The 27,985-nt window shown below is 44.3% G+C and overlaps 1 protein-coding gene across 5 annotated transcripts; it reads right to left on the reverse strand.

The window, feature by feature from the left end:
• Nucleotides 1-236: 236 nt before the first annotated feature.
• Nucleotides 237-26,019, reverse strand: zbtb4 (zinc finger and BTB domain containing 4). 5 transcript variants are annotated; one of them, XM_078275828.1, is made up of 3 exons: nucleotides 25,829-26,019; nucleotides 20,162-20,296; nucleotides 237-8,930 (listed from the first exon to the last, which is right to left on the reverse strand). In XM_078275828.1, the coding sequence occupies exon 3, from the start codon at nucleotides 8,912-8,914 to the stop codon at nucleotides 3,428-3,430; it is 5,487 nt and encodes a 1,828-aa protein (XP_078131954.1). In that variant the 5' UTR covers nucleotides 8,915-8,930; nucleotides 20,162-20,296; nucleotides 25,829-26,019; the 3' UTR covers nucleotides 237-3,427. The 5 variants fall into 5 exon arrangements, with proteins under 5 accessions (XP_078131954.1, XP_078131952.1, XP_078131955.1 ...); XM_078275826.1 differs by lacking the exon at nucleotides 25,829-26,019 and adding an exon at nucleotides 20,384-20,412; XM_078275829.1 differs by lacking the exon at nucleotides 20,162-20,296.
• Between the last annotated feature and the right edge of the window lie 1,966 nt (nucleotides 26,020-27,985).

Here is a 27,985-nt window from a genome sequence, read left to right on the forward strand (position 1 = left end):
CATGTGCTTAAAAGAAGTGCAAAGGATGACCACAACTTGTTGCGTTTTCACCAATGCACTAAATGTTAAATGTACATTTCACTGGAGAATTTGCAGGGAGGATCAAACAATGTGAAAAAAAGCATCCGCCAACTTTAAGCACATGGTTCATATTAAGGACTCTAGATCAACTTGTAAAGCTTAATAGAGACATAATGTATAACAAAAAAAAAAGCATGAGTCCAGACTAGAGTTGATTTCATTGGGTCATCAGGTTAATACTTTATTTTGTTTGATTGCAGCAAAGAGAAATAAAGGGAGACGGAAACAAGGGGAGAGAGAGAGAGAGAGAGAGAGAGAGAGAGAGAACAGGAAGAATGTCGGAAAAGGAGACTACAGGCTTTGGGAGAGCTGTGGCTACAAGCCTTTGTATCAAATCTAAAGACAAAGTCATCAGGCAACATTAAAACATCTTTTAAAAATAACATTAACATATTTTGTGGGCTCTATATGGCACAGTATTATCCTAGACATGTACACGATACCAAAACAGTTTAGCCACACCCCTACATCTATGAACAGCTTCATAGCAAACAAAGCCATGACATCTATCTCCAAATCATACTGTCATCTCTCAAGAAAATGCTCATTTACTATTCAAATTTCTTATGCCATAACAAGGCACCTTAACAGTTGAAATCTGGCAGATCCACATCTTACTAAAGATAATTATTTAAATATCAAAGCAGAGGCACATTCATTTAAACTAAAACATACAGTAAATAGTTTTATATTACCACCAGATTCCAGTCCAGTCACTACAATACGTCGATTTGCATGCTTTTGGTCTGTATGATAACCATGATGGCAAACTATGGCATAAGAAATGGTCCAAAAACACAAACATGTCCATCTACAGGAATGGCTTGAGATAGTGTATTGGAGACAGCAAGGCTTTTTTACACTGAAACTAACCCACAGAAAAGTGTCAAAGAACAAAAAAATAACAGGTGGCTCATATACTGCCAAGGGATATGCTGCTCAGGCAGATTTATTTTGGTATTCATATTCGCGCAGTCACTCTTGTACGCAAAACACGTACACCTACACGCAAAAGGCTTGTAACCACACCCAAGGGGATGCTTGTGCACCCCTGCAGTTGGTCACGATGTGTTTCAACACTCCTGTCTGAAGGGTTAGGGTGTCCCAGTACCATCACACGCACGCACGCGTACACAGACAGACAGACAGACAGACAGACACGCACACACGCGCACACACACACACACACACACACACACACACACACACACACACACACACACACACACACACACACACACACACACAGAGAAACATATGTACTTCATTCAGAGGAGTTGCAGTGTGCGAGTGTATGCTTTAAAAAGGGAGAATTAAACAGCTCCTAAATAGTGACTGTGAGATGTAAATGTGGCAGCTAGTTTTGTGGAATTGTTCATAATGAAGACAAAAAATATTAACAGAGATATGGAAGATGAAAATATCAAAGGAAACAGAAACAAACGCTGTGCGCACAATGCCAGTTTGCTGAGGATATAAACGGTTAGGAAGCAAGTGTTGCTCATGCTTTGTGGATACAGAACCCAAGTTTACTGACATGATCCTAGGACTACTGTATATATGCATACCAGACGTTATACGGTTCTTAAACAGGTTATTTGTGTCAAAACAGAAACAAAAAGGAACTGAAACCAACTCTACCATTAATGCAGCTGTACTTCATTAACCTCATGACTACATTTACATTCATATTTTTAAGTTTACTCCCCCTTTTCACTGAAACCATTTCCATCTGGTAAGAGGGCTAAACAACAGAAACAACAACATAGTTTAACAAAACAAACATATAGAGATAACATTACACATAACAAAAAGGCCCCAGGAGGGCACCTGGGGAGTTTCGGCCACCACTTTGGCTGCTAAGCTCAGCCTTTTCCTACCTCTTAGTAAATGACACAGGGCAGGAGGGTATATAGTTCAGGCTATTTCCAATCCCCCCTCAGTTGGGGAGCAGGACATTTTCTTTTGTCGCCAAAGTCATTTCTGTGGGGCTTTCTGACTCAGAGTCCAACAGTTTTGTGCTAATGTATTTCTTTTCCTATCCAGAAATAACTCAAAACCCTGAATCCATTTTTCTTTTTCCTTCCTTGCTGTCACTTTCTTCTTCCTGGCTTAGGAAATGGAGCCTTTTCCTCTTCCAATCAAAGAGAAAAAAGCTACGCAAGATGAAGGCTGACTGGTTTTATTCTTTTAATTTTTTATGTGAAGGAAATGAGATGAAAAACGGAAGTGCAATGGTCTACCAGCCTTTAATTCTTACCCAGTGGCCAGCTACATATCCAAAGCAGCTACAAGTGTCCCCTTTAAGTGACCACTACTTTTCTATTTTGTGCACATAAGGTATAAACTATGGTGAATGCTATACAGATCCTACAGTGCCATCTGGCCACAAAGTCGCCAGGTTAATTTGAGACATTAGAAGCTCAGATGATCCGCCATTGTCATAGACTCGCATCCAGCCATAGCATTGACTACTTAATGATTTGGATATGAGGAATCACTTCTAAATGCACTTCTACATATTGACCTACAGCAGCTATTCCAACTAGAGTAGGAATGCTGTGCGAGTCTGACACGGAATGATCTAGCCATTCACGCACATACTCCATCACTCGCAAACACACACACACACACACACACACACACACACACACACACACACACACACACACACACACACACACACACACACACACACACATGCAGTAATACCTGCTTAAGCCCACCTCTGCATGCACAAATCCCTACATACATGTGCATGTACATGCTCATATATAACTTTCATGGACAATTTCACAACAGGATATGCCTGCATTCTCTCATACAAACATATGCAATGTTCGATTTGAACGCTCCACCTTTATCTGTGTTGAGTAAGGACTCTTCTGTCTCATCCGTTATCCTTGCCCACACAAGCCTATCCTCGTTATAAGGTGACTATAAAGGAAAGCGGACTGAACTAAGTTTTGACACAACACACACCCTGTTAGCAGTTCTTATTCTTATAGATAATATAATGAGTCAGAGAGGAAGATTAATCAAGCTCTAGAACTATGACACACTACAGCAAGACAGCAGAGACAGAGAAAGGTGCGCAAGAGTAAAGAGAGGGGAGTAATAATACGTCACTATAATATCAGCCCCTCTCCCCGTTTCTTTGCTCCTTCTCCTTCCTTCAACCTACTCCTGATTTAATGCCTAGCTCTGATCACTACTGAATAAAAGAGAGGCAGGGGTACTGTGCGAGTGTACTCAGTGACCCAGTGAGCACGCACCCCTCCCGCTCCTGTCATAAACAGGCCAGGCCTTCCCCATTGAAATGTATTCCTTATAGTGCTTCTGTGTCCTACGGTTTGCTGCTGCTGCTGTCTCGTTGCTTCTTGCTGCTGCTGCTGCTGCTGCTGCTGTAGAGGCTGGGATTTGCCACAAGGGGGTGAGGGGCTGCGCCCATGTAGGGCCCAGCAGTGGCTGCGTAGTTGAAGATGGCAGGGAGGAAAGGCAGAGGCTCCACCTTGTCCCCCCCAGGGGCCATCATATTCAGAGCCACAGGAAGAGCCGCCAGGTTATAGGGGTAGGCCAGCAGCTGGGGCCCATAGAGAAGATGGTAAGGATCTGGATAAAATGGCAGCTTAGCCAGGTCCCCGCCATGAGGGACCATCATTTTTCCCAGTGGGCCAAAAGGAAGAGCTCCAGCAGGATAGGTGGACATGAGCAGGTTTTCCTCCTGCTTCTTACCAGGGCGGTAGCTGTCCGGCACAATAAGGGGTAGGGGATAATTCTGGGCATGGTAGCCCACTGGAGTGGCGCCCCCCTGCTGGGAATCTCTGGAAGAAACCGCATCGTGGTGCTCCGGCTCAGGTGGTTGGGGGGCTCGGGGGAGAAGCAGAGCGTGGGCAGAGGGGCGGTCACCACCACCAGCTGCTCCAGTGGGCAGTGTGAGTCCTTGTGAACTAGAGTGAACCTGGCGGTTAGCTTGAACTAGGAGACCAATAGTTGAGGGGGGCCGGCAGGGGGACTTGGGAGTGTGCCTATGTGAGCAGGATCCATTCATAGTGGTTTGAGTGGGGATATGCTGGGGGGACGGCACAGGGCTCAAGGGCTCCTCTTTAGGGACCAACAGAGAAATCTGGTCCTGTGGGGCATGTGCAACTCTACTCATTTGATGGGCCCTCTCTACCTCTTTTTCTCTCTCTTTCACCATTTCTTTGTCCCTGTCCCTTTCTCTCTGTCTCTCCAACTCTTTCTCTCTTTGCCTCTCTATCTCTCTCTCTCTAGCTAGAATGGAGGACATGGTCAGGTCTTGTGCTTCGTTGGGAGAGGGACTCCTGGACATAGATTGAACTCTGAGATCTTGGACCCGAGGTGGTTCCTCATAACCTGCATGTAGAAATATACCACTCCCGCCCTGCCTCTCTCTGTCCATAATGACCCCATCCCGTTTCATGAATCCCCCCTCAGAGCGGAGAACTGTTGTCATGGAAACAGGAGGAGCAGCAGTGGTTATTCTGGTCTGTGACATCATGGGCACATTTGGAGAGGTGTTGGTGGATGCCAAGATGTGCACAGGGCTGGGTATTCTGTGGATCTGGCTGTCTAGGTTCTTTTTGCTGGGGGTGCGGTAGTCCAGACATTCAGGTCCATTCATGACTAGCACACTCTGGAGAGTAGAGGGTGCAGCAGGCGTGAATTTAGTGGGTGTAAGGTTAACTAGGCTTTCTAATGGAGGGTCTGCAATTTCGGGGCAGGGCTCTCTCTCTAGAGCTGGATGTGTGAGCTCTGTCAGTTCAGGTTTGTAACTGGATTCTGACATCTGATGTTCATCTGTCAGTTCACTGAGATGGTCCTCATGCTGCTGTGATGCCAAACAGTCACCACTGCTGGGTGGGTCGGGTGTTGAATAGCTGATAACAGAAACAGAGAGAGCACTGGGAGCCTGGTCTTTTTCAGTCTCTAGGTCTCTACTAACAGTGTTAACAACTGTCTCTGTTGTTTTTGTCTCTGAGTCTTTATCTTCCTTTTCTCTCTCCGGGGAACTGCTTAACTCATGGCGTCGGATATGGCGAGTTAGTGCTGAAGATGTCTTGCACACCTTATGACACTGTGGACAGGTGTGTCGTGATAATGCTCTTCTGCTTAGGCGACTTGGACTAGAATGTCTCCCTACTAAGCCTAATTGTCCCCCTTTTTCTTCATCATACTTTGCAATCTCTGGCACAGATTTAATCCTTGCCCCTTCAACTTGTTCGCCAAGTGCCACTTTTGGGGGTACACAGGATGCCTCAGTAGGCTTGGGATGCTGGGCTCTCTGGTGGTCTTCCAACTTATCCCTTGAAGGGAAAGTTGCTCTGCAGAAGAGGCATACAAACTCCAGCAGGTGGCTCAGCTCGTGTTTGTCTCGCTTCCTGGGGCTTGAGAACCAGCGGCCACATGTACCACATTCTGCTGCATTCCCATTAGTCCAAGGCCGCCTCTTTATTCCCATAGGAGGCACTGAGGTAGACAGAGGAGGCTTTGGAGAGTGCAGAGGAGGAGTGGAAACCTCATGATGGGCCTCCTTAACTTGTTCTTCCGCGTCTTTGTTTTTCTCCTCTAAAGGGACAGAGACATAGTCTTTATTTTTCCCCTCTCCCTTGTCTCTGGTATCTCTGTCTGTTTTTGACAGTTTTTCAGCTTCCTCAATCTTCTCATCCTCTTCCTCATCTTGTGATTTCTCTGTTTCTTTATTCACATGGTTCTTGAGCCTCTCTGTCCTCCTCTTCAACCGGATGGAGCGCTTGAACTTCAGTTTCCTCTGCCAGCTCTTGACCCTCTGCAGATGTGCTTGTGCCTTTCTCTTAGGCTTGTAGGAGTAGTAAGGCCGCCATAAATTATCCTCTGTGTCATGGTCACTATCCTGGTCACGCACCTCCCGACGGAAGTAGTACTCCCTCACTTCATCTAGGGGTTTGGAGCTCTTTTTCTTGAACTCATCCTCACAATCTCCTCCTTCCTTTTCACCCTCTTCTTCCAGGCTGACTCTGCGGTGGAGGCGGTGTTTATGGTGATGGTGGTGAGAGTGGGAGTGGCGTGTTTCCTTGGCTTCCCGCACAGATGATGTTTCACTCCGTTTGGTTTTAGGTGGAGAAAGGCCCTTGTCTCTCCTAAGGTCTGTCTCAGAGATGCTGCGCTTTACTATGGCTTCCTCACCAATACGTACAGTAATCTGGCACAGGGGTCCTGCCTCTTTGACCTGTGACCCTACAGATGCTGACAGCTGCTTTGAGTTAGGGATGTCACTCTTGCTGTGGGATTTGCGTGATTTGTGAAATAATCTGCCTGTCTCTGCACCCTGTCTACCTCTTGAGCCCTGCTCTGTGGTATCTGAACTGTCTCTTGACCTTTTTCTATGGTTATCTGCACCATCTCTTTGCTTTTTGATTGGCCTGGGACTGTCCTTGTGTGAAGTCTGACTGTTGCTGTTTTCAGGGGATGGGCTGCTCATTGGGCTTTTTTCACTTCCAGAGGTGACCTGGTTGCTATGCACAATGACGGAGGATGACACTGCTGTTCCATGAACTATGACAGAGGGTTTTGTATGGCCATATGTTATCACAGAAGGCATGCTTGTTTCTGTGCTTCTACCAGTCCTGGGAGTTTTGGTTTTGCTACTACTAGACATTTTGAAGCTGCCACTGGCTCTCCCCTGCTCTAACTCTAGGGCCTCACTCTCTTGTTTTCTGACTTGGGGCATGTCTGCTTGGGGGAGGGGTGTTAGTGCAGAGAGGTCCCCGTGCTCAGCAGACGCAGAAACAGGGAAGCCATCAGGGAAGTCATCTGGGTCAGGCTTTACACTCTGAGGGTGGGCCCCACTGATGAGGCTTTGTAGGTCTTCAGGGCCCAGAGTACAGCCCAGGCCAGGCAGGGAGAGGGAAGGCGAATCAGTTGGTGGCAGTAGCAGGCCATTCTGCAAACTGTCACTGTAAGTCTTGTAGGGTCTCTTCTGGGAGCGCATGGGGAGAAGGCGATAGAGCTTGAGGGCGTTAGCTTTCTGCTTATAGCCCCCATTAGCTGTCTTTTCACTGGAGATGAGGCTGGGATTAATCCCATGAATGGTCTTCTGGTGTGTTTTGAGATTGTAGTAGGTGGCGAAGGCATCCCAGCAGAAGATGCACTGGTAGCGCCGCTCTCCTGTGTGCCACACCTCATGCTTTGTGCGGTACTCAGCCAGCGCAAAGACTTTGTCGCAGAAATGGCACGGGTATTTGCGGCGCCATGAGTGTACATTAGAGTGACGCTTCAGGCTGGATAGGGTCATGTAGGAACGTTCACACACAGAGCAGAAGTAAATGACATTGCCATCTACCACCTTCACAAAATGGTGCTCATCACCCGCCAGTAGCTCTGCGGCTGCTGCATCATCACCTTGGATACGTGCCAGGAGGCTCCGTGCTTTCTTCCCTGGCCGCACCTTACTCATGTCTGATTGTCCCACAATCACTCCCCCCTCCACTCTCACCTCACCCTCCTCCAGTGGCTCCTCCTTTGGCTGCACAGTGAGAGAAGGAGGGCCCAGGCTGTTGGATGGTAGGCCTGGCACCCTGCAGGAGGCCTCATGGGATTGCAGTCTCTTGCTGTGGATGAAGACTTTGCCACAATAGCGGCAACTGAGGGCGCGGCTGCCACGATGCAGCCGCATGTGGACGGTCAGGGAGGAGGCTGAGCTGAAAAGCCGATGGCACACCCCACAAATCAGCTCAGGCTTCAGGCTGTCGGTAGGGGGATATGAGGATGAGTGAGGGGGTGCGGTAAGACCCTCAGATGGGGGAGGAGGAGGTGGGGGTAAGGGGGGAGGGAGGTGTAGGGTGGGTGGGTGAAGACTTGGTCCATGAGGGTTTCCCACTTTCCCAGCTGGTCTTCCTGTTATTTTCTCTCTCCTCTCTGCATCCCCACCTCTCTGATAGGCTGAGGTGCCCAGACTGAAGAGGATCTGGGCGGTTTGAGAGGGTGAGGCTGTACCATTGGTCACCCTGTGCCTCTCCTCCCATCCATCGCCACCATAACAGCCACCTGAAGAACTGCTGGAAGATCTTGGGGGCGACCTGTGAAACTGAGTCTCTGGATTGAGTTTGGAGCACTTCAGAGGAGGGGGAGATTTTATATCCTTCCTACTAAGTGCATGAACAGTCATGGGAGATGAGGAGGAGGAAGGTGAAGAGGACGGAGAGCTGTCATGTCTCGGGGGCTTAAAAGATCTGTGTTTTACGTCCATGGTAGCATCCAGTTTCCACAGCGACCCCTCGTCTGAGCTCTTGGAGGATGGCCACCGTCGGTGAGGGGAAGGGGAGGATGAGGAGGAGCTACGACAGTGGTTTGGAGATGTCAGGGAGGCTGGGAGGGGGGCGGCGCTAAGTGGGAAGCTTAGGGTGATTTTTGCATTTTTAGGTCCATCAGCCATGTCCTCCAGCCTGTCCTCCATCATGGCCTCTCCCCGGCCTCCATGCCTTTTTGCCTTCATGTCCAACTGGTCAGCTTCCCCTTCCTCCTCCTCTTCTTCAGGCTGAGAGGCCACTCCAAGACAGCGGACTGGTTTGTGTAGCCCTTCGATCTTGCACGAGCCGCAGAAATGAACAGGCAGGTGTAGCGGTGAGGAGGCCTGATCTGGGTGAAGGGTTTTCACAGCCACTAATGACAGTGGCGGGGAAGACAAAGGTGACAACCGTTGACCCTGGTGGCACGTGGCGTCCTTAATTGCACTGTGTGTGATGTTGCAGAGGGGAGCCAGGTGTTGTTCACTCAGACGTGACTGAATAAGGCCCGCGTGGAGGGGGTCCCACACCTTCTCACCGGACACCATGACCAGCCCCCGAAATCTGAAAGAGAAATCAGAAAATATGTATTAGCATTATAAACATCCTAGGATAAATGTACCAGGCGTAAATTTTAAAAGAATAACCATTACACCCAAAGCTTTTGCAGTAGCAGTCATGATGCCCGTGGAACAGTTTTTAGAAACGGAAAAGAAAACTAAATGCCCCAGCAATGCTGAACTCCAACAACTTAGCCAGGAATGGTGAGTGAAAGGAGGGAGAGGGTAGGGGGAAGGAATGAATCTGCGGCAGTGCTGGTTTAGATTTCAGCGTGCCACAACCAAGCCTTCATAAAGGCATTCCAGAGATCCATCTCTCTCGGCTGTGACACAACATTCCCTATGCCTAATTGGAAGGCGTTCAGATTTAATCAAGATTCCCTCAGAATAGAGTGTTGACTTAGATCCATGGCCCAAACGCAAATAGTCCCACTCTCTTGCTATTTGAGCATGAGCCTTGTTAGCCATTCCTGGCAGTGGCTAGTGTTTGCCCGGCATGACTCTAACCATTTATTTGTGAAGGCAAGGACGGGAGGGAAGGAAAAAGGGGAAGAGGAGAAGGGAGGGAGATTGCATGCATGTGGACAGAGAAGGGGTGTTTTCCGCCCTCTGCATCCGGTACAATGTCAGCTAAGCTGTAGAAGATGAGCGACGGGCTATTCTCATTTCCATTCTAATTCGACTGCCATGATGGTGGATGCCGTCTGGCTCGAAATTCTCCATACATAAGATAGCTGCAGATTCTCGCGTGATAGGCAATTTGCTGTTATTACTTATTTAAAATGGGTCCATTTATTTAGGTCTGCAGATTGGAAAGAAGAACGGAGACTGTAGAAGGCCATAATGATGCAACGATAAGAAAATTCCCCAGTCATGCTTTTCTGCCTGCGTTTTCAAGCAGCAAAGCAGCTAGGAAGGCAGGCCGCTGTAAAATTCCACAGGCAGCCCTGAACAGGCAGAAACTAGGTCAGCACTGTTATTGCAGAGGGAAGAGGAGGGAGAGAGGGAGAGAGAGAGAGAGAGAGAGAGAGAGAGAGAGAGAGAGAGAGAGAGAGAGAGAGGATGAAGGAGAGTGAAAGGGTGATAGAAAAAGGGAGCGAGAGAAAGAGACTGAGGGTTAGAAAGAGAGCAAGAGACAGAGAGAAGGAGAGAGGAAGAGGAGGGAGGGGGGTTTTGAAACAGGAACAGTCAGACACACTGCACTGTCAGACAGACAGGAGCCCAGGCAAACACTCACACACACAAAAGCAAGCAGCACATACAAACATATAACCACGAACATGCACTCACACAAACAATTATGCATGTGTACACAGCACTTTACATACACTCATACATGCCCACAGGCAAGACAGACAGGCATAAACAAAGTAGTTGGACATGGATAGGCACACTTATAAATGACATTCAAAACCAAAAGATGAATCTGAGTGCAACATGGATCAGAGACTAAGGGGACAGGTGGAATGAAGTATAGTCAACAAAAGGAAAAAAGAAGTGGCTATTAATGACGTACTTAGTGCAAGCAGTGGCCTTTTCTTGTACGGGCACAACAAACCAGTTTATGCCTATTCAAGATGTATGTCTAAAAACAAGGATGCACAATCTTGTCTTACCAGGCCTGTCACATATTGTATTGAAACAGGCCTTCATTGTCACTCACATTTGCCGAGCGTTGACGTTGTGCAGGAAATCCCTTATGGCAAGCGCCAGTCTGCTACAAGTGGGCGGACACACTGAGAGACAGTGCTAAGGCTAAAAATGTCACCATCTCATCTGATGCTTGCACCGCGGACAGGAAAATGCGTATGACGCCCCCTCGCTCTTTTCTTTATCTCTCTGTGACGCACACAGCCGCTGCACAAGCAGAGTCTGCACGACACACCATCTGACTGTGACATGCAGCTTTTAACGCGCTTTAAATGTACTGGATCCACTCGTACGCACAGAAATGTGTACACAAGCGCATGGGACATGCAGAAAAACACAGTGCAGATGAGTGGATACACACATAAACACACATACATCCTTATGTACAACTCACAAACAAGTACACAGACAAATGTGACCATGAATTTGGCAAGGACCCTAAGGCAAATTCAAAATAAACAGCAACGCTTTTCCCACACCTCTCTGCAACAGGATGTTCTGCGCAAACATGTTGGTCAGCCGATGAAGTGTTTGTCTATTTACGCTTGTGGCACTACAAAACCTCATAGCACGAGCAGATTCTCAGCTGGTAAAGGACAAATTACTAACTAGACTCACATAAACATAAAACACATTATACCACACGCAATGGCTTTCCTATAGCGACTACTGACAGGCAGAGGGAACTGAGGCCTACTTTTAGCTATGCATTGATTCAATTTGTATTCCATATCAAATGATAAATGTGAAGTAAACACTGTTGGCTTTTTACTATGCAAACTTTGTTCTTTTAATTTTAAATCATCAGAAAAAAAAGCAAATACTTGAAGGTTAGTCTCCCTTTCTTAGCGCAGTTTAACTTTTGAAACCAATTAACTTTGGGGAAATGAAAAGTGCTGTTTGGCTCAATAATCCTAACATATTGTCTGCTTGAAGTTTGGGACCAATTCAAAACAGCATACGTTTCACTATTTGAATCCGAGATACTTTGTCATTAGCATCTGAAAAATATGAACGACTTTATGACCTACGAAACCATTAATTTTGAATCCACTGAGTTTAAATGTTCAATCAGTCACTAGGAACATCGCTGCTAAAGTGGCCTTGCATAATATAAGGCAGGATGGCATAGAAGTTTGGCTGGCCTGCCAGCTCAAGGCCTCGAACCAGCCGTTGAGCAATCTGTTTATTCCACATTGAAACTGGTACTTGTGCTGACAGACAAATAACTGTGGATTCAATAACCATGCTTGTTTTTCTTTTCTTTTTTTGCCATCTTCCATCTCAAAGGAAATTCCTCAAAAATCTAACCAGAAGTATTGTGTTTTATGCAGTTCAAACTAAAACTTAACTTGGCTCTCAAATAAACTATTTTAAGCTTAATAGTACTTATAATTGAGGCTTAAAAATCAGATTATAGAAAATTACATTTTTAATACTGTTTTAGTGCCACTTAATTTACTTTCACATTTAAATGCGGATGTAAACAGCTAACATTTGCACTGAAGCCTCATTAAAATTTCCTTTAATAGAGTACAGCTGAAATGATCAAGTTATCTCTGCTTTCCCTGTACTCCCACCATTAAAGGACAATTCTGGTTGATTACAACTTGGGTCTGGTTCGGTCTGTCCGTTTGTTTGTTGGTTTGCCTGTCTGTCAGCAGGATTATGAAAAAACTACGAATCACAAGGCCGATATATAAATTATTTTTCACTTTTGTTAACTTTGTGAGATAGGGCCTTTGTGCTGCATTCATGTGGTGTCGGAATGATCCGAAAAATTCGTTCTGGATCATATTTAATGTCTCATGATCCATTTCCTTTGCTCTTCCTTGTCATGGAAATACTATAAACAGCTATCAATATGTTGTTTAAATGCTCTGAGCAATAAAATACAACACATCTTCTTTGTACCGTCCACGTTTTTTCCACGAATTTAGAAAACGAAGTCGGAAGAAGAAATTCCCAACCCAGGAAATGGGAATATCTGTGGAGCGTATGAATGTATTATTTGCCTTGGCGGAGGTCTGCGCTCTCTAAGTGCCATTTTAGTTTTATATAGTTTTGGCCATCATTGTGCTCACCAAAGTAGTTGCTGAGCTCTGGGAACACAACAACGTCGCAAAGGCATAATTGGATGGGACAAGGAAAACGGGTTGGTCAGGTGACAGGTTGTAAATGAGCTAAAGGTTTAGAGATGATCTAAACCACTGTATTTTGACATGAAACTGACAGAGAGCACACCAGAAATGTTGGTAATAATCTGTTACTGAACATGAAACCTTGCTTACAAAGCTACAGTAACCTGACGGAGTACACTTGTGCCTAAAGTATTGCCGGTCAAAGCTGAACCAGGAAGTTGGCCTGTAATTAGCATATATTTCCTCTTTCTTAGCAATGTCACTGCATTCACAGATCTAAGAAATTAGTTTAATGAGTAATATGTTATTTTTACTGATATGCTTGATGGCCAGAACTATAAAAATAAGAACCAAATCGTAATAACCAGAATTGTCCTTTAACTATATCTTTAGCAATGATGTGCCATCATTGTGTGTGTGTGTGTGTGTGTGTGTGTGTGTGTGTGTGTGTGTGTGTGTGTGTGTGTGTGTGTGTGTGTGTGTGAGGGGTTAAGGGTCGTGTCTGCAAGGCAGAATGTGGGGGGCCTCGATGTTCCAGCCGATGTTCTTGCCGGAAAGCCAGCGGCGAGGAGCATGTGGGAAGACGAAGGTGTTGGTTGGGCTCTCTCCCCAGTGAGGGGCAGCCAGAGGGGCCCAACTATCAGAGCACAGTTGGGCTGTGAAGAGGAGGGTGCATGTGTGCACATGAGGGTGTGTGTGGGTGGGTAGGGGGGCATCGTTAGCAAGAAAACAGCTACTGAACTCTCCACAACCCCCCGGCCAAGAGAGCGTGGTGGAGCCAGCCAGATGGGATAGAGGGAGGGAGGAGGTATGGGAAATGGAAGTTGGTATGGGTTGGGGAGTGGTTGAGCGGAGGTGGTAGTGGTGCTTGTGGTGGTGGGAGCGGGGGAGGTAGGGGTAACTTCAAACACGTCTCGCCTATGTTCACATTTCATGGTTTCCTTGTCTTTCAGTTCCCCCTCAGCATGACTGACTGCATGCCCCCTCTTCTCCCCTCCCCACGTGTAAACTGTCGTATGGTGGTGTTTTCGCATGCCGCTCCACGCACCAGCGAACCCGCCCATGACTAAAACGCCATACTCTCCACACTCTGTTAGCTCTCAGCCCAGCACATAATTCCCATAATTATGCTCGCTGCAACAGAATCATGAGAGGTATTCGAAAACAGTAAGGCCAAAAAAGTACCCCTGGAGAGCAGTATCCATCACCAGTGACCTTTTTGAAGTAATTGTCCCAAAATCATTTTCAATTTCACACGCAGTCCCTGTTGAAGGGGATGTGAAAGCCCCTTTGGAGTTCTCAGTCTCAAACAACCAAGTAACATTTAGGTATTAGCAAGGCTGAGCCAGAGCGGCATGTTACAACAGTCACCATAAACTGCAAGTAAAACTATGGCAGGCTAGAGAAGATGAAGCGTTGCACCAGTTTCCTGAATGCGTCCACATCCTTTATGTTTGTGGCATTTAAAAAAATGGCATAATCAAACAAAGCCAACCAACTCGGTCTTGCAATTTGCAAGACTTGCACGTTAGCACTTTAATATCCAGGGCAGCAAAAGGTCCAAAGACAAATATAGCAGACATGATTTATCTGATGTCTGGCCCAAACACAAACGACCAAAAGGCTGCCACCTTTATGACAACATCATCTGTCTGACACCACAGAGCAGCGATAAACTACACTTCCTAATGTCTGACCTATGACCCTTACCCCTGTGGCAGTGTGGCTCACATATTCCATACATTGAGCACAGGGGCTTGGCTTGGCATCCATGGAAACCAGGAATGTGGAGTAGTTGGCAGCAGATGCTATGTTGTTTTGGGGAAAAAGTAAGGCTTCAACAACAACGGGTTGGTGACATCAATATGCCCTCTGCTGCTCTACGAGAGACAACCTCCAGCTAAACAACAGGTTGGTAAAATGGAGGACAAACTGGGCTGCCAATGACAGAAATAAGAGACAGAACCAGTCGGTGGAACTAGAGATGTTTACCATCGCCTACATGCAAGTTTTCCCCACAAAACACTTCCCCTGATGTTGGTAGTAACTTGATGAGCAGGATAGGGAGACTGGCCCACCATGTTAAGACCCCAACAACAAAGCTCATATCTGTACTGACGTGTGCTGACCGCCCCCCCTGTCTACAGGCAATCACAGAGACGTAAGAGGCCGATAAATTAAAAGTTTCATCACAATCTCAAAACGAGTCATCGCTCTTGAAAAAGAACTGCGTGGTGCGCCAGCAACAGAGGGGAGGATGAGGGAGACAAGGCCTGTTACTGGCGCGCACACACACACACACACACACACACACACACACACAGAGACAGACAGACCCAGCACACAGGCACACACATACATAAATACGTGTCCACCAACACTCACTGCATACATATGCACAGCCCAACACACGCACTGTCAAATAAAAACCTTTTCCTCCTCTTCAAGCGCGGAGCAACCGCCGCCACAGCAGCAGAGTGAAGCAGAAAAACAAGCAGCAAAAAACAACAGAATTCAGCCTCTCTTCCTCTTATTCTCTCTGGCTGTCTCTCAGGAAGGCAAGCATACAAGAGAACGTACCTCGGAAAACCTCCTGCTGCATCTCTGCTGCGATGTGTTCTCTCCCCTCACACTCCCTCTCTCTCCCTCTCTCTCTCTCTCCCTTGGTCTGTGTATGCGCACGTCTGAGTGTGTGTGTGAGAGAGAGGGAGAGAGAGCGCAGGGAGAGGCGGCGCACACACACACACACACACACACACACACACACACACACACACACACACACACACACAGGCAGCAGTGTGTGAAGACAGAGGGCAGGAGCGATTCTCACACTCAAACTTGCTCGCTCTCTCTCACTCACTCCCCCTTTCTAGCTCTCTCTTCTCTCTCACTCCACATTTTGCCTCTGACACACGATTCCTAGTGTTTTTGCTCTTTTTTTCCAGCAAGTGAATCTCCCCCCCTCTGCCCCCCACTGAATCCAATCTTCTTTTTATTTGGAAGTGTTGTTCCCTCTCTCCACACACACACACACACACTACTTTATATACACAAAGCCCAGCGATAGGGAGAGGGAGGGAGAGGCAGAGGGAGACAGAGTGGGAGAGCAAGCAAGAGGACGCCATTTAAGCAGTTTGTTACGAGCACTGCAAGTCCCCAAAATGGCTGAAAACAAACAGGAACCACGCCAACTCAAAAAACCTGGGCACAAGGACGGACGGACAGACACAGACAGGGAGTGAGAGGAGAGTGGGCGAGAGAGACAGAGAGAAAGTAAGACAGAGAGAGGACAAACTGGCACTAGTCAAATGGCAGATGGGAGCACTCTGTGAAACAAGTGAAATTGAGAGAAAATGGAGGCATTAAAGTGGTACTCCAGCGATTTAGCACTGCACGTTGATAAAGTTTAGGGACTTACAAGAGACAGATTAAAAAAAAATGGTCAAAATCGATGCAGCACAGGCAGATATATCCTGATTTAAAGTCTCTCGTATGGGTCAAGCTCCAAAAACTCTGGATCCTACATTTCCCAAGATGCAACTTAATAGCATCTTTTACTAGACTCCCCCTGCCTGGCAAACACCTGCATCTTTCAAACTACACCTTCCCAATATACAACCTTGTAGGGCATTCAGATCCAAAATAGCACTGTGTGAAAACAATGCAACAGGCAGTGCTGATGGGACAACTTTGGAAAGTTGTCACAACGACAATAATTCTATCTCCATCTTGACAATTGCAAAGTAAACCGTTGTCTACCACATTTAATTGCCCAACACAGTATGATGCTATATGATGTTGCCTTTGGTTGCAGGAAAAGTTGCTGTTGTCACTGCTTACACACATATTGCAAAGAGTGGAAACATTGCATTACACAAATTATTGTCGCTGCAAATTGCAGATACATTTGTGAGTCCTACAGGGCTATAGCAGAGTAATGCATGGGCATAGTGTAAGCTGTTTGAAATGTGTCAAAATTACATTGCAAACCGCAGCTTGCATGTTTAAAATTTGGTAAAATGGATCTGAGGATCAAGTGTTTTGCGGCCTAAGCCTTTTGCCATTATGCCATCAAAATGGCAGCTAGAACACTTTTCCTCAGACTTTAGAAAACTCCCTCCAGACTCCAACTGTTTTCACAGGCTGAATAGTACTCCCCATGACGAGTAAACCAATCTTCACATGTAAAATCAGTGTAGTGCCTCTTTGATAGAGAAAAGGGGGGTTAAAGTTGGACATACAAGGACAGAAACTGGGGAAGAGACACTCTTCGATTGTCCATGCCCTCAGATAAAAGGGTTCAAGTGATATCAGTGACGATGTCGGCCATGTCAATTAACTGCTTTTAGGTCAGCGTGTGAATCTTAGTCTCACACATGTGGCTAAACTAAGACTCCTGGTGAAAAGCTTCTGTATTGTTTTTGAGCACTAACAAACGCCCTACCCTCACCAAAACAAAGGCGCCACTGCACAAATCAAGTCCTGCAACTGGACATCCCTTTTGATTAATCCGTATCCATGCAAAATGCCCTCACAACAACAACTCTCTTCGTACTGGTTGCTCTCGCTCTCGCCCTCGCACGTCATGGTCAGTGGAAATTCCACATATCTCTGTTCTCTCTCCATCGACCATGAGCCACTCTGCGGCCTTAGATCAGGAGGTATTCTACCAGCTGGAACAAGAGGCTAGAAAAATGAGAGGAGGGGTGGAAGAATGTTCTAGCACCGTTATGCTTCAACACTATTATACTTCCCACTGTCCTTTTGAGTGGAGCTGCTAACCCCCTGACTCCCCCCCAGTACCCACCAACAACCCACCCTCCTCCTACTCTTCCCTGCCCTTTCCCTCTCTCCCTCTCTTTCATCACTCTCTCCTACCCTCATTGTACGCTGCCACACTTGTCTCCATGGGAACCGCTCTGGGATTGGGTGTTGTTCCTGTGACCTCTCTGGCTGTTGGAGTTGGACGAACTTTTTTTTTCTCCCCCCCCGTCCTCTCTTATGCACTCCTGCACGCTTTCAAAACATGCAGGATGTGTGTGGATGGGACACATGACAACAGTTGTGAGTAGCTTCAGGATAGGACAGTAAAATTAAAATAGAAGTAACAATTTGTCTGTGTGTAAAGCAAAAGAAAGGAATGCTGTGTTTGTGAACCAAATTGCCCGTTGGCAAAGACAATTGTGTGTGTGTGTGTGTGTGTGTGTGTGTGTGTGTGTGTGTGTGTGTGTGTGTGTGTGTGTGTGTGGCCCACACGTGTGCTGGCATTGTCCCGTGGCTGCAGCCAGCCAGCTACAAACTCTGTATTCAGAGGTACCCCTGTTGTCCAGACGTCCCTATTCGTGGATGTTTGGCCAAACGTGATCATAGCTTTTCATGCTGTGCTACCAAGCGACACATACATCTGACTCAAATACACAAAGATGGAAGATCTAAGGAAGCCATCTTGGTGGAAAATTTAAACCATTAGCTCACCAAGACTTTCAATATATTACCATTAGTCTCATGATTAGCATTAAGTCCGGTCTAGGGCCTTTATGCAGGGTTTATCAACAATCTGGCGTACATAATTTTTTTTAAAAGACTAAAAATGCATTATTTTATATTATTAAAAAAATTAATTATATATATATATATATATATATATATATATATAGTCCAATTATTATTATTTTCAACAGCACAATTGACTATAATTAAAAAGAAATAATTAAATAAAACAGAAAGACAACTAGCAAAATTATCATATAAATCACACACGTAAATGGTGCAGTTAAAGGCACCCTGTGGAGTGCTAACTAGAAGCGCTGTGGGAGAAAGGTCTTGAAGTGTGTCCTTGTATTGTTTTTTTTGTCCTGGTCTACCAGCATGTGCATGAGGACACATATGTACACACTATGGGGGTAAAGTAAAACACATCTCTGCTGACTGTGAAGGGCAGTAACAGTTGACAACGTTAATATGAAGTAGCATTTAACATTTCATCTTTTGCAAATGTTTTATGGGGTAGCAGATTCATTCAACATGTTTGTTAGGCCTTAAACCTGCAACAATACATTTTTGTTTGCCCCAGTGGGGCAGCAGAAACAAGTCGTGACCATGACACTGACATATCACCACCTTTTGAGTTGCCTCCAACAGGAACAAACTCATACACAATGCCTCAAAAACTATTGGCCTCCCCACCCCCAACTTCTCAGATCTCAGCAGCAAAGCCATCACACGCAGAGCTAACATCATAGCACATGACCCCAGGCACCCCCTCAACCCATTCTTCACACTGCTTCCGTCTCGCCGTAGATACAGATCCCTGGCTTGGGAACGGGCACGCTATGGCAGGAATTTTGGTCTCTCTGCCATAGCATCACCAATCAAAACACATCAATAACTGTTGTGTGTGTAGGCGATTTGTGTGTAGGTATGTGTGGGGATGTATCAGATTTCTCTCATGTGGTCATGTTGTAGTGTATAATGCAATTATGTATCTATGTATTTTTGTGAGGTTTTGTACAGACGGTGGCAACAAATTTCCTGGTGTGTTAGATGTCCAACTGTCCAATATTCACTCTCCTTTTAGTCTCAAGCGTCAAAAGTGCTTTATGGAGAGCTTTATAGAGTCTGGTTATAATTATCTATAAATTAATTACTGTAACCAACCCCTTTCACATTACACATAGTCATTTTAACTATTGTTATCATAAAAAAAGATTCATTATAGCCGCTTTAAAGGGAAACACAATGCATTCTGGACTATATACCTGACCATTGCACATATACTGTATTATATATTCTGAACTTTTGCACATTCTCTTTTCAACATTTTTGCACATCCTACACAAAACCATACATCCTTATTTTCTTAGTCTAAAAGTTTATTGTACATATTTGTCAGTGTCTTTTACGTATTTTTTAATTATAATATTCTGTTCTATATTTATGATCTTGTCTGTTGTAGTACTTTGCTTTATAGTTTATTTCCTCTTACTATGTTGCATCAAACACCAAGGCAAATTCCTCCAAGTGAAAACGTAATTGGCAATATATCTGATTCTGATTTTAGCTTTTTAGTTTGCTTACAATAATAATAATAATAAAATAAAAAAAACACTGAAAAAGCTGACTCAGTCGTCTCCACTTTCCTAAAGTTCCCTGACCCCGTCTGTCCCCCGGCTGCTTTGGTTTTAGTGCAACTGAACCTTTGTTTTGGGTGCATATCAAGTATCAAATCTTTAGCTTGGTTTTCATTTTGTACATTGTTAGCTCAGAAAAGATACAGTATTAAAGACAACAGTTATGTGACCAGTATCAGTGCATGACGATTGTGTGCAATACTTTCTTCTTAAATCCAGGCTTCCTACCGATACATGTGTGTGAATACATCCTGAGGAATGCTCAAGGGTTAGTAAACATCCTCAATGATCTCAAAAAAGGAATGACTAACCTGCTCTCCAGCTGACTTGGACGTAGATCAAAGTGGGAAGTCAAACAATGCTCGAGGAGTTCAAATGTCAGTGGTTTCTTAAAGAGGAAGCAGTGGCTGCACAAGGCCGACGCAGCGATGATTTCTGTGTGTAGCCTGAACACAGAAATGTGAGGTAGAGTGAAACCACAGCACATGTATTTTCTGCAAGTACAAGTTCAGATAAGAATGACAAATGTTTACATTTGTAGTCGCATGCGCACACAGATGGAAGGGTGTTTATTTCCTCAGCATTGTCTCACAGATGCAGTGGCGGTACAGTGGGTAACTTGATGAAACCTCCCTTGAGACAGGGAAAGATGAGCGTGCTGAAACATGTTTTGAGCTTACTTTTACAAAACCGTTTACAAAAACTAATGTCAGGGCAGCACTTTCAACAGTATGGAACAGAAAATACATAAACAGCTCTCACATGAAGACATGATTTCAAGCAAATCGCTCTTCCTGAAAATTCAAAGTTGTAAATGAATATTAATCAAAATGTAGGATGTATACACAAGCGAATGTCCACTCACAAAAAAAGGTTAAATGTCAAAAGTTATAATGAAATTCTTTAGAGGCTGAAGTACCCTGCAGTTCACATTTTAGAGCACAGAGTTACAGCAGTAATGCCCCTCCTCTGCTGGGATTTTTGACTTCTTTCACGTCTTAGTGCAGAGACGTGGTTTTCACAAGACCAGCAAAAATAAAAGTGATACCCCATAATCTATATCTGTTGAGCAATGTAAAATTCATATTGTGTACCCACTTGTCTATCAAAATGTATGTTAAAGCTTTAGTACGTAACTTTTTGATATTAATGAACGTCCGTTACATTCAAGCCAAATGAGTTGCTACAAAGCTAATTAAGACTATCAGCTCCACACAACTCTCTCTGTATTTCTCAGTATGGCTGTGTTCAGAAGATTGTGTCGTCCGTTGACTTTCCCGCGCAGAAGCTCGAGTGAAGAGAATGACCTCTTCTGAAGAGTCCATTATGTTTTATTAATCCTCCGTGTCCTCCTTGGCTACTAGCAACTGCGTGGAGGAGAGGTAGGGTGCGAGTATATTTTTCTGAGAGAATCCCAGCTTTTACTTCCCAGTAATGTGTCAAAATCTTTTCCTGACGCACAAAGGGGTGTAGAAAACCCATCTAATAAAATGTTATAAGAGATTTTGAGGCAACCGTGCTTCAACTTGGCCCGAGTGATGAAGAGGATTTCAACCAGGCCAGTAAAGTGTAATACAAAATTCAAATATTAGAGTTCTGCCCCTGTGAGATGATGTAAAGCACTGGAATGTAGTAAAACAAAGTTATAATTAGTCATAGAATTACCTCAATCGTTGCTCTTGTGAATGGCTGGATAATTATACAGCAACACTAAAAGTATTCAAATAAAACAAGGAAAGAATTGACTCTTTTGTTGAACTAGTTACAACGACCAGTAGACTTATGCAACCGGTGACGGAGTCGCAAATAGACACTGCTTCAATTTAAGGGGTCACAAGCCAAAAAGGTTGTGAACCACTGTCACAAAATAACAAAAACGGCTGGTATCACAAAAAATATTTTGTGACTACAAGAAAATAGGTCCATTATGTCAAGTTCAAGAACTTATTTTCCTATGATCACATGAAAATAGAAGAGAAAAATCTTTCCTCTGTGACCTTTCGCATAAAGCGCTGCAGCTTAACAAACACTGCATTTCTTCAGCAGCTGAGTGTTACAGCTACAAAATGTTCAGGCATTTTCAACTTTTTAAGTTTCAGTGGAGGAGTTAGCGAGTTCAACACTGCAAGACAACACTGCAGGACTAAAACACACAAATCCCAGAGAGACTATCCTAAGCAGACGTCCACAACCTGCATGCTGCAAAGATGAGAGTATGTCTATATACTGTACAGGATTAAAGCACCGGAAGGATTCAAAGAGTTATGCTGACAAGTGATGTCAGACAGTTATATACTGTAGTTGTGCTGGACTTTACTAATATAACTCAATGGGCGGATCCATCAGAGTATCAGATGACAGACGTGGGGTTTCATCGTGCGTAGCCTGACAGGCCGGCTTCAGGCGCATTGAGCAAGTTTGTGTGAGTGGAGAAACACTGCTGAGTCACACAAACTGTCCCTGGTTCCACACAAGAGATACAATGCTAAAAAAAAGGAAAAAAAAAGATAGGGTGTAGGCCACACAAGAGTTACAGTTGGCAAGCAATTTAAAATCAATTTAATACGCAATAAACCGCTGGCAAAATACGGTTGTATAACAGTAAAGAAAAAAGCAAAGGAGAAAGAGGATGAGAGGGTTCGGAGTGTGGACGTTACGAAAGGAGACTGGAAAGGATAGGTGGAAAATCATCTGGGAGGGGTGCCTGATATGGTGTGGGGGGAGGGGCGGATGGCTGGTTTTTCCACTGCCAGAGAGAGAGGACGGCTAAATCAAATTAATTAGCTCCTTCATCTCCAGGCAGCTACTCAGGCATGCTGTACTGGCAAAGAGAGACAGTCGGAGGGAGGGGAGGGGGGGGCCATTGGCATAAGAGAATGGGAGAAAGCGAGATAGGACATGGTGGAGGGGTGAAAAGCCTGCTGTGTATGTGCGCCATTCAGGAGGACGGGCAGCGGAGGGGAGGGGTGCATAATTCTCTGATAAGCGTGAGGGTTGTTTTGCTGGAGCCTCTGTTCAGCCATGAGGAGGAAGTGGCTGCATGTTGGCTGACGCTGTGTGCTGCTGCGCTTCGGGGAGATGGTACTTCCTGTTTCTAGACAGCCTGTATTTTGAGGACACTGTAAACAACTCTGCTTTTCTGCACACCTCTTTAAATAGCACGCAGACACTTCAATCAGAACCTCCCAGAAAAACGGGGAGCTGAGAATGTCTTGCAATGAGAAAGAAAAAGAAAGATACTAAGGGGTTTGAGCCATGAGGTATACTTATCCTGTGATCACAAATAAAATAATAAAATCACTAATAATTTCAGTGACAGCAGAAGAAAAGAAAAAGGAAAAGGGGGGAATAGAAAGTGAGGCAGATGGTCAGAGGCAATGGCAGCATGCCAGGGGAACAAAACAGCAGTACAGCAGAGAAACTAAACACAAAAAAGTGAGAAAAGAGGCAGGGCGAGTGGTACGACCAGGACAGAGCCACTGCAGGCAGCATGTGGCCATCTCTGAGGCTTAGTGTGCAAGAGAGAAGGGTGAAAGAAATGCAGCAAGGGAGGGAAGATGAGAGAGTTGAAGAGGGAGTCAGGGAAAATACGAAGGTTTGAGCGCAAGTGGTAGGTTCAGACAATAAAGGAGGGAGAAAAAGCAATCATGTGACTACAAGGGTGGACTTGATTCACAATGAGAAAAAAAAGCTCAGTGAATGAGAGAAGAATGATAGTGAAAAAATATGTTGTATGGCAAAAGGGGAGCACGAGAGACAGTGCCAGAGGTCAAAACCTTGGGAGAAGAGAGCAGTGGACAGCTCAGTGCAGCAGCATTGCCTGGACGAGACTTGGCTGCACTGTGAGAACCCCAGATTAGCACTAAGCCGATTGCAACGCGAGGTAGGATCAAGAGCAATTAATTTAGCACCCAGATAGTTCCAGGAAGAGGCTGAAAGAACCTTAACAAAACATAGATCTCCTGCAAAACTCAAATACTAGCTGACTTAACATTCCTGCATCAGTCTGTTCTCTACAAATTAACTGCCTAAAAGGAATCCTGTGTAAAAGAGAGTGGAGGAGAATTTGGAAGGTCTGAAAGGGTGTGTGGATGATAAAAGGAAGGATAAAGGAAAGATGAAGACGCTTGGCAGGGGCTGACATCAGCCAAAACAAACACCCAAAGAACAGGACATTCTCTTGTGGACAGAAATGGGCCGGCCTGTTCCAATGGGCTCTCAGAGAGAGCATGCCTCCGACTCTGCGTCACCCATTTTTATTACAAAACAACATCCTGGTGCATAATTTGAGTAGAAATGAAGACTTTTTCATTTATATAACAGGCGATTCACTCTTATTTTGCATGCAAAAACTACACACAAACGCAATGACTAGCATTTCCTACCAGTTTTTTGTCAATTTTTTTGATGGTTCATATATGTGGGCTGATAGTGTAGACTAGGATTGGTTATTTTTACAGCAATAACTTCCCAGAATCTGATTCACAAACTTTACTGAGGCCTATAAAAATCTCCATTTCATGGTCAGCAGGGATGTCTTCAAACAACAGCATCAGCATCACTGCCTCCAGGCCATGTTGCCTTTGTTAGTTTTTGGAGAAAGTTGTCCATGCACACAAACAGTATGTGTTTACCATTTTTTGGAGGATTCAGGTACAGTGGCTCACTGACTCACTGCAGTTAGTTTAGGCTTTGTGATTGTAAATCAGATTGAAAAAATAAATTGTCTGCTCCTCCCATCATGCTTTGCATCTGCCTGTCTGTCTCACCCTGCCTCCGTGTTCGCCTACTTTATTGTGCTACAAAGCTCCCCCTTCCCTAACTCCCCACCAACCCCTGAAACACTGTCAGGCTCTGACATCAACAGACAAGAGCTCCCCCTAGATACATGAATCCTCACCCCTTCCAGGAATGAATGTCTCTGGAAGGAAAGCACATGCTATATACATCTATATGAACTGCTGAGGCAGGAACAAAAAATGATACCTAATTATACCAACTGCCAAAACCATCAACTGCAAGGCCTAATGTTATCAGGGTACTGCCAGTTTCATCGGCTTGGATTTGACTTTTTCCAACACTTTAAAATACCACTTTGAATCAATTAGAATAATAAATATGGACAATTCCATCACTGAAATAACAGAAAATGTAGGCAAATCTAAACGCATCAGAAGGTAAGTCAACAGTGGGATTCTCACTAATACAACACTGCAATATTGTTAAGACATGAAATAATAGAACTGTAATAAACTGTTATCATAAGCATTTAGTGCCTTAAAATTAGAAATCATAATTTCACACATTTTAAGGCTTTTCAAGTTCTTGCAAACACGCAGTTTAAAGTAAATGTACATGTTTAAATTGCAGTAGGCTACAGGTGGAAGAAGAAACCAGATGCTGTAAAGGTAATAATACAATAGTAAAGTGTAAAAATACTCAGAAGTAACATGTTAAAGTCCTGCATTTAAAATGTTACTCAAGTAAAATTGTTGTGTTACCAGCAAAATATAGGCTACTTTACGTATCAAAAGTACGTATTATACCAAATGGCTCCTATTATATTATTAGAGGACCATGAAAGTAGATTTTTACAGCTATAGTGGGTTGAGGTTGGGCAAATTTTAACAAATTTATATCATGGCATCCATTTAACAAAAAATGTTCGAGAAAATGTTTTGCATGTAGTCTAAATCGGCAATGATGTAATTAGTAGAGTATACATTGCAATAGTTACCCCTTTAAATTGTAATGGAGTCACAGTATAAAGACGCATAAAATGGAAATACTCGAACAAAATACAAATACCTCAGACACTACTTAAGTACAGTAATTGAGTTAATGTACGTAGACTACACTGCAACATATACACAGTATGTCAATTATGAATCTTATGGTGTTTAAGGTTCTTACAATTTGTCACTTTAACCTGACAGCAATCTCAACAGGCACCGTATAGTAGGCATACAAGCACTTACCAGATTGGTCTGTATATAGATTTCACTTTTAATCCGCAAATGTTCAGAAAATCGGAGGCAACTGCTTCCGATATGATGCAAACCTTTTGCAGAAATCCTTTAACGTTACAAACATACTGTAGATTTTCCAAATATTCAAAACGCGGATGACTTCCCAAACTACAGACTTAGACCGGACACAGTGAAGCCTGTATGCACTAACCTCCTTTCAGCAGTAGAGGGAGCCCGTTTGACAGCCTGGTGGGACTCGCTTCCGCATTGAAAACGTGGTTGTGCAATGTCTTTGGTCTTTGCAACGCTGATCATTCTCAATATGAGCCAGAGGAGGGAGCCAGCTGGTCAATAATGAATCCTTTGTATAGTCATGGTATTGCATGGCACATGGTGAACAAAGTGATTCACTGTCACATTCTTCTACGCATGTTAACCTGGCATGCACGTAGTTCTTTTAGTTTATTAAAATAACTCAATAGAATATGGTTTGACTCTAAGGATACTGCAGATGCGGCATATTTCCTAGCTTCTGGGCTTGAATGCTGCCTTCCTCTGCTGGACCTGCCAAAAAGAAATGATGGCAAAGAGGCATGTCCATGCTGGTAGCAGCACATAAACACTAAGCTGTCCCACTTAACTTGGACGTAATATTTTAATATGACTGTTAAAATGAATTTTGTTGAAATACTCAAGAATAAAACAATCCCACCGTCCAGCATATTGGTTCAGTGTCTTTATTTAAACAAAAGGCAGTAAAAAAAAGTTGTAAACGTTTGTTTTTTTTAGCACTGTTACATAGCCATTACATTTCATATTTTAAACACTAGCTACATCAGATTGAATTTATGCAACATAGCACGAAGAGATTAACGTGGTTTAACCAGTGTAGCTTTTACTTCCACTTTAACGTTAAATATATGAAGACAAAATGCATTAACAGTCAAGAGAAACATTTCAGCACCTTATGCAAATACAACAACACTGCTTGAATGGGACAATGGAGATATATGGCTCTCAAATGGCCATATATTAGCACAGTGATCCGTTCTGCTTTTGGACATTTATATAGCCATTTACATCGGGCAAACGTGTTCCCTTCCCTTGGGCACAACTAACGAGAGCTAACCGGATAAATCTATTGTGTAACAAGCTAATGGCATTTCCTAGTCCCTGGTAACAATACTTACCTATAACGTTAGCACCTACACGTTAAGTAACGTTAGTCAAAATATTGGCTTAGAGGGTGGACTACTTCCATTGTCATAATCACTGTACAAACAGCCTATTGACTAAACAGCAACCATATACTTCCTATAACAGACTAATATGCACGTAGTTAGCTAGCAAAATGGCTTCAACTTCGACGAAGAGTCACTTGAAATACTGGCTAGCAAACTTCCAAGCAGTTTCGACACTATATCCTATCACGTTAAAATTAGTTAGATAAAACATTAATATAGTCGCTCCTTATTTTGTCAAGGAGCTCAACATTTTCTGAAAATGTGCAGCTATGTAGCCGGTCAAGTTAGCCAGCAAGAATATCCCAGACTCCATCTTTCTCGTTCACAACAAGAAGCATATTGTCAAACACCGCCATGTTGGGCGCTAATGTCCAACTATGCGAGCTATTATAACCTATACTGTTGTCCTCATGGCAACGTTATAACACATTACCACTGTAAACAAAACCCATATATTACAACCTTAACACTAAGACAAAAGTTGACTGGCAAAATCAAGGATTTACTAGCTAGCTAGCTATGTCCCACCGTAAGCCACTTTTCCCCCCTAAGATGGCGAAGGCAGGTTGGTAAGGTAAGGCAAAAGGAGTGGGATTGGTTAGGGTTAAGGTAAGAATTTCAGGGTAAGCCAATCAGAGACAGAGTAAGACAGAGCAGGGCGGGACAATGTCAGGGTAAGCCAATTAGAGACAGAGTAAGGCAGAGTAGGGCGGGATATACCTTCGCCATCCTGGAAAAAAAAAAATCGCATTCAGTTAACGTTATGTATAAGGCTAAACCATCGGGCTGCTTTAGCTTAGCTACACAAAGACATCTTCTGAGCATACTTAGCTAGCTAAACGCCGAAAATATTACTTTCCACGCGTAGTTACGTTAACTAGCGACATAAGTTAACGTTACGCAATTCATGTTGAAAATGTGT

Source organism: Sander vitreus, chromosome 19, assembly GCF_031162955.1.
Source record: "Sander vitreus isolate 19-12246 chromosome 19, sanVit1, whole genome shotgun sequence".
Classification (NCBI taxonomy): domain Eukaryota; kingdom Metazoa; phylum Chordata; class Actinopteri; order Perciformes; family Percidae; genus Sander; species Sander vitreus.